This window comes from Ixodes scapularis, unplaced genomic scaffold (assembly GCF_016920785.2).
Source record: "Ixodes scapularis isolate PalLabHiFi unplaced genomic scaffold, ASM1692078v2 PGA_scaffold3__209_contigs__length_174095766, whole genome shotgun sequence".
NCBI lineage: Eukaryota > Metazoa > Arthropoda > Arachnida > Ixodida > Ixodidae > Ixodes > Ixodes scapularis.
In genome coordinates this window covers 46,831,257-46,840,938 of record NW_024609868.1, presented here as the reverse complement: position 1 = coordinate 46,840,938, position 9,682 = coordinate 46,831,257, and the positions used below count along the sequence as shown (strand labels likewise).

At 50.5% G+C, this 9,682-nt stretch overlaps 1 protein-coding gene and 1 pseudogene across 1 annotated transcript in view; one reads left to right on the top strand and one right to left on the bottom strand.

Annotated features, from left to right (window-relative positions):
• Window positions 1-5,117: 5,117 nt before the first annotated feature.
• LOC115328649 lies at window positions 5,118-6,097 on the bottom strand (annotated as a pseudogene).
• A 1,063-nt stretch (window positions 6,098-7,160) lies between these two features.
• LOC115313905 (cytochrome P450 3A5-like) overlaps window positions 7,161-9,682 on the top strand; it is a 46,557-nt gene continuing 44,035 nt past the window's right edge. Inside the window, exon 1 of the mRNA XM_040211355.1 lies at window positions 7,161-8,267. Within this exon, the coding sequence (XP_040067289.1) occupies window positions 7,161-8,267 (1,107 nt within the window). The remainder of the gene's footprint in view (window positions 8,268-9,682) is intronic.

Genomic DNA, 9,682 nt, shown 5'->3' with positions numbered 1-9,682 from the left:
GTGGGGTGCGCTCTCGGGAGCGGCCATAATCCGATTACGACGCCTTAGCAAGGCTTCGTAATCGGATTATGACTGGTCCAAGCGCACCCCAGACAGGCAAGATGGCAGCGCCCTGAAGCCGGACTTGCAAACGTGTATATAATGGGAATGAGTGAAGATTGACAAGTGCAGCCGTCGTAATATTGTGAACGAAGAGGGGAGAAGGTGATTATTGAATTTATTGCATTAAAGTTGGGAAAAGAGAAAGGGAAAAAGAGCTGGCAAAAAGTGGGCCAGGAGCGGGGATTGAACCCGCAACCTTCGCCTGTCCGGGCCGACGCCTTAACCGTATGGACTTTTTTTTTTTTTTTTTTTTTTTTTATCAGGTGAACATACATTGAGCGCCATTCACAGGCATCGCACATACAAACATCAATACAACAGCACACTTTTTTTTTTAAACTTTGTGATGCTATGTACATGTTAAAAAAAAAATGAAAGCCGTTTACAACTCCCTGTAACGCCGAATTAGAGCGCAGCTCTTGAGGAGGAGGAGGGAAGGGTACTGGGGGGTGGGTCAAGTGACCTCGGGGGGCGGGGGGGGTCACGTGACCTTGGGGGTCACGTGACCTTGTGGGAGTCACGTGACCTTGGGGCGTCACGTGACGTCGGGGGGGTCACGTGACCTGGGGCCACGTGACGATACCGATGACGTCATCAGTAGCGTCACTGATGACGCCATCAGTGATGATGATGACGATGCGGATGCCGGTGACGTCATCAGTGACGTCACTAATGACGTCATCAGTGATGATGACGATGACGATGCGGATGCCGGTGACGTCATCAGTGACGTCACTGACGACGTCATCAGTGCCTATGACGTCAACGGGGGGTCACGTGACCTCGGGGGGTATCCCCAGGTCACGTGACCCCAGGGGGGGTCACGACCTGGGTAACCATCGTGACCCTCGTGAGGGTAACCCTAGTAACCCTTGTGAGGGCAACTCTCGTGACCCTCGTAAGGGTAACTCTCATAACCCTCGTGACCCTCGTGAGGGTAACTAACCCTCGTAACCCTCGTGAGGGTTACGAGGGTGAGTAACCCTCGTGAGGGTAGCTCTGATAACCCTCGTGACCCTCATGAGGGTAACCCTCGTGAAGGTTACCCTCACGAGGGTTACTAACCCTCGTAACCCTCAAAAGGGTTACCTTCACGAGGGTTACCCTCACGAGGGTTACTTACCCTTGTAACCACGAGGGTTACCCTCACGAGGGTTACTAACCCTCGTAACCCTCGTGAGGGTTACAAGGGTAAGTAACCCTCGTGAGGGTAACCCTCGTGAAGGTAACCCTTTTGAGGGTAACTAACCCTCGTAACCCTCGTGAGGGTTACGAGGGTAAGTAACCCTCGTGGCCCTCGTGATCCTCGTGAGGGTAACCCTCATGAGATTAACCCTCGTAACCCTCACGAGGGTTACGAGGGTTGCGGTTACGCCGACGCCGACGGCGACGCCGTTCAAGCCGGGAACGGGCCCCTAAGAGCTGCGCTCTAAAACCAGAACTCATGTGGCAGAGGCAGAGCACATTTGACACTCAATCTGTCCTCGGAGAGTATCGGTACCACGAACCGGTTACATCGATCCACATACAGAAGCGACCCCGGTGGGCACCATAAAAAGTCTCAAAAACTCGGCCAAGACAAACGCTTTTGGAACGCCTTCCAGTCGTCATATCCTGTCCACTCCATCGCACTGAGGACTGAAGAAACGTACTGGAAGTCATCAACAAAATGACGCCAAGCAGGTTTTCCACCTACTGCAACCAGGAGGTGATCTGTCCTTGAGCGCCAGATAGCATGGAGACCCAGGAGGGCTAGCGTCTCGAGACAGCTTCTGTTTGTGCCGTTGCCAAACTCCAAAAATTTACAGCTTTCCCATTCTGGGTAGAGCTGGGCCTGAAGCGTTTGTCTAAGCTGGGCCCAGAACAATTGAGCATTGGTGCAATCAAAGAACACATGTCTCAGGTCTTCCATAGCGCACAATTCGTTGACCATGGCACAAAGAAGCCCTTCTTGTCCAGCCAGGTTTTGACGGGTAAAACCTCGGTATGAAACTTAAAGAAAAAGTCCTTTGTGCCGGTCTTAACGGGGTAGAACGAAAGCCTTTTAAAAACACTGGCGATGTGCCGCGAAGGTTCGCTCGGTACATGGGCACGGGGGTTAGCAGCTCCAGGGCATCCCAGTACAATCTGCGATAGTTCACCTTTGCAAGGTATTCGTTCGAAAACATCGCGTGAAAGGTTTTCAATGCGCGCCCAATTTCTTTATAGAATTTGAGCGTGCAAACTCCCTCGGACCATTCATTAGGTACCGGCATCCACCGAGCTGTGCATTTTCCGCCATGCTTTTAAATGGCTTTCCGCAAATGCTCGTTACGTTGACTGCGAAAAAAGATAAATCTCTGCACTTGGAGCTTCAGTTCAACATTCACTAGACCGAGACCACCTTTCTCCCGGCAAAGGAACAAATTGCTGCGCCGCATGCGCTCGAACTTAGAGCCCCATATGTACACAGCGCAGAACCGGTTCACTTTCTGAACATCAATAAGCTTACAAGGCATCGCTTGTGCCGCGTATCACACGGTAGGAAAAAATACCGAATTGCAGACCCTACTACGGTTAAATAAAGACAAATATCTCCCATACCAGTCCTGTGCTTTGGCATGCAAACTTTTCATATGGATACCCGAGTCCCCAGTCCTGAGGCACTCGGGGGCCAAGCTTATGCCTAAATAGTTTGTCACTGCGCAACTCCATGAGATGCCCAGAAAGCTCTCAGGGCGAGCGTCCCAGGCTCCCAACCACGCACCGGTTGATTTCTTTTCGTTCAGTCGAGCACCCGACACACTGCAGAAGTCCGAAACGTGCTTCAGCGCTAGTTGCACCTCACTGCGTGAGGAGCACAACAGAGTTAAGTCGTCTGCGTATGCAAGTACCTTTAGTAGACTTGGCGCCCAGTTGAATCCTCTGATGGCACTGTCATTGATGATGCGCCGGCACAGGGGTTCAAGATAGAGTGAGAACAACACCGGCGACATAGGGCAGCCCTGACGAACCGATGAGCGGATGGGGATAGGTTTGGTGAGGCCTCCATTGACCTTGATGTTGGTCGATATATCCTTGTAACAGATCCTGACGTATCTGCCGAGCGCCTCGCCTATGCCACAATGGTCCAGTAGCCGGAAGAGGAACCAGTGAGAGACACGATCAAAGGCCTTGCTGAGATCCATTTGGAGCGCGGCCAGGGGGCTGCCCTCCACTAATGCGTCTTCGCACATGACTCTCATCATGTGCAGATTGTCCTGAATGCTTCTACCACGAATGCCATAAGCTTGATGGTCCCCAACCACGCAACGAATGCCCCGGTCAAACCTCTTAGCTAAGATCTTTGCTAGAATTTTATAGTCCGTCGTGAGGATGCTTATTGGCCGGAAGTCTTCAACGCTCGGAAAGCTGTGAGGAGAGCGCTTCTTGGGAATGAGGGCTACCATCGCCTGCCGCATGGATGGAGGGAGAAGATCTCCTGCAAGGATGTCGGAGAAAACCCTGCAGAGAAGAGGGACCAATAGATCTGCAAACTTCTTGTAGAACGCCGCTCCAAGGCCATCCACGCCAGGAGATTTCCGAGAAGACAGCTCTTTTATCGTGCTGGCAACCTCCGCTTCGGTGATGTCTTCATTTATGGCTTCCCTAACGTCCGCCGGGATGGAAGGCATCTGTTCCAAGAAGCTTTGCAAAAGTTCAAAATCTTGAAAACTGTCTACTCCCAGCAGCTTTTCAAAAGCCATGTGAAGCGCTTGTTCTATGGCGGCCTGCTCCGAGACAGTCTCCGGGCCTACTTGAAGCTGCGAGATCTTATTAAATTGAGCACGCTGCCGTTCTTTCGTTTTAAAAATCTTTCCAGGCACTTCATCTTTCTCCACGGCGAGAACTCTCGACCGAATCATTGCTCCCTCATAGTCCTTTTCCATGATGGCCAGCAGGCGCTCTTTGCAGTTGCGGATGTCTTCCGTAAAGAGTCCAGGGGACACGTTTTCTTCTTCAATTAAACGCTTAAGGCATCTTTTAAGTGAGCGTCGATCTTTTTTTCGTTCACGCGCCTTCATTTGGCTGTGTTGTATAATCTCCATTTTTAGGCTTATTTTCATCTGTTCTCAACTAGCAGCGTCCACATGTTGTAATCCAGCTGCTTGCGTAATGACATGCTTAATTTTATTGTTCAGCTCCTCATCCTCTGTCAAGCTGTCGTTTATTTTCCAGTTTTTCCAGTCGGACCTGTACCGCCGCGATTTGGTGTGTTTTCCCAGACGCACGATTACGAGCGCGTGATCGGAGAAGGCAACGGGCAGCGCTTCATAACCGTCTAATGAGGCTTCCAGTTCGCTGGACACGTAGACCCGGTCGATCCTTGCGTGCGAGCTCGCCTGCCAATGTGTGAAGCCCGGCGCAGCTGCCGAAATGGACTCTGTTGCGTCGTGCAAATCGTAATCACGCAACAGCTTACGCAGCTCCACACGGCTGGAGTCCAACAGAAGGCCATTTGAAGAGTCTTTACCACTCAGCACACAGTTAAAGTCGCCTGCCAGAATGGTGGGGCATGGCGTATCTAAATATTGCCGCAAGTTCCTGAAAAAGTCCTTGCGGTCCGCAGCTTCATTTGGCGCGTGCACTGCCACTAGTTTTACAAGCGCATCGTCATGTATAATATCGATGGAGCAAATACGGTCGCTTTAGTCGGTTTCCCATTCCGAAGCGATTTGGAAACCCTTATCTTTTCGAAGAAGGAACGCTGTGCCAGCACTGTGTCCGACGGCTTTCGAATAAACAAAAAGAAAGTGCCGCTCAAAAAAGATAGCATATCTTCATTGTGCTTTTCGCCTGATAGCTTAGTCTCTTGTTAAAACGCTATGTCAACCCGTTCCTTCAATAGTAGGTTTAGGAGCCACTGTTTGCGTTTCCGTGCTATCAAGCTGACACAATTGAATGTGGCTACTTTGAGCGGCCCTCGCATTTAAATCTACGGCGAGGTGAAATAATAAAGGAGAAAGGCTTACTGTTTTGAGTGACCTCCCGTGCGGTCGTCCGGGGTGTTTCTGGGCTTTGGGTCGAATCTGCTCTTTCGCAAAGCGGTGTCTTTCCACTTCAACTCACAGCGTGATGGTTTGTCGGGGATTTGACTGCAGGCAGAGCAGTCGCAGAGCTCTGGTCCGGGGAGGCCGTCCCTTGCGTCTGCTTGGGATTGTTCCACAGTGCTGGCAGTGTCGACTTCTTGCACTGAGGTGGCCGTGCTTTCTGGTGCAGTTGTTTCCTCGTTTAACTCCAAATTTCGTGAGGACTGTTCCTTGCTGCTGAGGTTGCCTGGTGTGAGCGCTCCTGAGACTGGGCCCTCGGTGTCCGTGCCGTCTTGCCTTCCCTGGGCTGCTTCTACTGGTGATTGCTCTGCCGTGTCAGTCGCTGTCAGTGGCAGTGGGTCAGCTGAAGTGCTAGCAATGTCGGTGCCATAGGTTGCCTCTGCTTCATCCGCTTCCATGATGTGATCGCTAACTTCTTCCGGTACCTCCGCGTTAGTGACTGACGCATACGTGCGCACACAGTCGGAGGCTTCGTGCCCGTAGCGATTACACTCCAGGCAGCCTGGAGCTCGGCAATCCTTGCGAATGTGCCCAGTCTTCTTGCATCTGAGGCACAACGGCGCTCGACCCGGCACCAGAACCAGCGCGCTCGCTCCGGGCATTTTCAACTGATGCGGGAGGCTCTCCCTGGTTACACCATCTTTCAACGTCATGCGAACGAGCCTTGTCTTCGTCTCTATCCCCGCAAAAAAACCTGAGCGCACTTTGTCTCGCGCATCTTCTAGCACTTTCCCGTAGGGTTCGAGAGCCCTCCGGACGAATTCGTCAGGCACGTGAAACGGCACCAAGTGAAGCTTGAGGCTCACGTCGCTGGTGTCCGGATCGATGACGAGGCAAAGTTTCCCCTTAATTTTAAGTTGTTTTTCCTTCACGAGCTTCTGTTTTGCAGCTGAAGAGTGAAACGTAAGCATCCACACATGATTCATGTGAAAGGCGCCGAGCGCTGCAATGTCCTTGAGCACGGCGAGCCGCGCTATCTCGTTGCGAAAATCGTCGAGTCGATATGGCCGCTCAGACACGTCACAGTGAAGAAAAACAGAGTTCAAAGAAGCGGTACCTGAAGTCAGGGGTGGCAGAAGAATCTTGTAGTCTTGGGGAACGTCATAAGAAAACCGCGGCCGAAACCGGCCGTTGGAAACGCTCCGACGGAGCTCATGATTCCACCGTCCGCACCCAACGAGCACCGGAAGTAGAATGCTTAACCGATTGGACCATCCCGGCCACTGGTTTCGGCGGATTCAATTTCTGACCAGCTCAACTTGGTAGACGACAACCGTTGCTGATTTAAGGCCCGCGCTATTTCCGACATGCGGCAGTGACGTGGCACGTCATCTCAGCTTGGAAATGTCGGAAAGCGCCCGTCCTCCAAGATATCTAGGGAACCACTCCTCCCCATAAGGACAGGCTGCACCATATATATAATGGGAATGAGTGAAGATTGACAAGTGCAGCCGTCGTAATATTGTGAACGAAGAGGGGAGAAGGTGATGAATGCTTTTATTGCATTAAATTTAGGGAAAGGGAAAGAGAGCTGGCGAAAAATTGGGCCAGGAGCGGGGATTGAACCCGCAATTTTCGCCTGTCCGGGGCGACGCCTTAACCGATTAGACGATCCCGGCCACTGGTTTCGGCGGACTCAATTTCTGACCAGCTTTCTGTGTACTGTTTAGTTTCGAATTCGCTTAACTTGGTAGTCGACAACCGTTGCTGATTTGAGGCCCGCGCTTATTCCGACATGCGGCAGTGACATGGCACGTCATCTCAGCTTGCAAATGTCGGAAAAAGCCCGTCTTCCAAGATATCTAGGGAACCACTCTTTCCCATAGGGACAGGCTGCACCGTATATATAATGCGGAGGAAGAAGAAGTCTGTTCTGTTTTCACTGCTATTGTGGGCGTCTCGCTATATTTTGATTTTAATCAAGTTTCTCACTGCTCGGGCCAGAAAAAAACCATACGATCTTCTAATTTGACGCATCGCTCATCGACCATGGCCGCGGAGGGCCTTCCTTCCGGCCAAGCTGCCACGCCAACCGAAATGGAACAGGATTCAACGGGTATGTCGAGCTCCTCAAGCACCATATCCTACTACGAAAGTATCTCTGATGATCAAGATATGAATTCAGAGCCATATCAAATGGTCCTGGGCCGAAAGAGACGCAAACCATCTACTAGCTCAGACTGCAGCAGTAAGACAGTCAAAACCATGACCCAGGCTCATCCCCGCCTTACAGTGATAATCAAGCCCAAAGATCCAGTAAGCATGATTGCAACAATTAACCCGATGAAGATTACAGAGAAACTTGAAATGACTGCTCCAGATGGGGTCATCTTGGTTAGGCCCAATCGAAGACTCAACGTGCTGGCGATTGACACAAGAAACACTGAAGCCACGAAAGCGCTTCTTGGACTCACCTCATTAGGTGGAATACCTGTCATCGCTTATGAACCACTTCCACGGGAATTGGCGGCCGGAGTGATCTACCAGGTACCAGCAGACATTATCGAAGCCGAGCTACAATCGGCAGTCCGTGCAACTGTACCCGTCATCTCCATTTCTCGACTGGGTAAATCTGAGTCTGTCAAAGTCGTCTTCAGCACGAACGCACTACCAGAATATGTCACCGTGGGATACACAAGGTTCAAGCTGCAGCCGTACATAGAGAAACCACGTCAGTGCTGGAAATGTGGTCGTTTTGGACATGTCCAAACTGCCTGCACAAACGACGTGCGCTGCACTCGCTGTGGAGGAGCACACGACCGTATGAAGTGTGAAGCGGCTGACCTGCTCTGCACAAATTGCGGTAAAGCACATGACTCGACATCGCATCTGTGCCCTGTGTACCAAAGGGAAAAGAAAATATATCAGTACAAGAGCGAAGCTAAAGTTGGGTACACAACAGCAAAAGCGGCCCTACTGTCATCGAAGGAGAAAGTGTCCCAAGGTCGCTCTAAAACAGATGGTACAAAAACGAAACAAGACCTGGGAGCTCACCAACTTCTACAGGAGGGAATTCAAGATTTACAACCTTCCTCGTCAACACAGCTGTCAAACGCTAGACAAATCCAAACATATGTGAAGCCAAGAAACGCCCAAGTATCCACCTTGGAGTTGAAGAATGAAAACGAATTTCCCAGACTCCCCAATTCAGCTTCGAAATCTGATGTAGAAGTCAAAGAAAACAGGCAACCCAGGCAGGACAAATCCAAGGCACCAGCCAAAGATCAACCGTCTATTACTGGGGACAAGCTTCAAACAATCGTCAATGTCATCCGTAGTATCCTTTGCACATGGGAGTCTCCCCTATCCCAAGCACTACTAACTGTAATCGATGCAATAGTTCCACTTATCAAGCTATGGTGTCGTTAGAGAAGCTTCGTGGTGAAGCCACCGCCCTTCAATGGAACGCGAGAGGTCTTCGAAACCGACTAGCGGACTTTCGTCAATTTGTGTTTAAATATCAATTTCTTGTTATTGCGATTTCAGAGTCGCGAGTGTCTCACAACACCAGGTTATCAGGATATGAACTGTATCATTCTCAAGGAGGAAATGAACTCAGCAGAGTTTTACTCGGCGTTCGGAAGGATCTGACATTTGTTCAACATAACATCCCGCCACACCCTACAAATGAGTATATCGCAGCAACTATTAGAAAAGCAGAAGTTTCCTTCACAGTTATTGCTGGCTACATTCCGCCTCGAGCACCCTTCGACGTTCAAAGGCTCGATACTATTCTACAGCAAACCCCATCCCCTCATATTCTGACGGGCGATTTCAATAGTCACCACGCATCATGGGGAAGTAAAAAGAATAACATTCGAGGACACGCATTATTTGACCTCACTCTAAAACATGATCTTGTAGTACTCAATGACGGAAGTCCGACGTATTTCAGAGGGGCATCTATGAGTAGTCCTTTAGATGTTTCGTTCGCATCTTCAACCCTCTCTGGGGAAACAACGTGGTTTGCTGATATTGAAACACACGGTAGCGATCATGTTCCTACATACACTACGATTCAAGGAATGCACTGCACGAAGCGGCGTACCACAATGTGTTATACTGACTGGGATCTGTTTAAAACCAAAATGGAATCCGCATGTATCGCGGTAACCGAGCCAAAAGGTCTTGCAGAGGCTGTAACCTCTTCAACTTCTCAGGCGACAAAAAAAGTCAACATGACAAAACCTCATACTGCAGTCGATGGTGAATATGAGCGTCTTCGGGCCATTCGTCGACGAGCAGAACGCCGGGCAAGGAAGCCTAAGAATGTTGAGGATGTTCGGGCTTCTAGGCGAGCGCAAAAGCGTGTTCAACGCCACCTGGACAAACTTTCCAAAAGACGCTGGAGGTCACTTAGTTCCAGCCTTGACCCGAGAAAACCACTCGATCGAACATGGCAAATAATGCGAGGCCTACGTGCAAGGCCACAGCAAATTCACCCGTTCTGCGCCATCAGTCTGAGTCGCCAAGTAACAGAAACAGTCGTCGCTGAAGAGTTCTGTACCAAG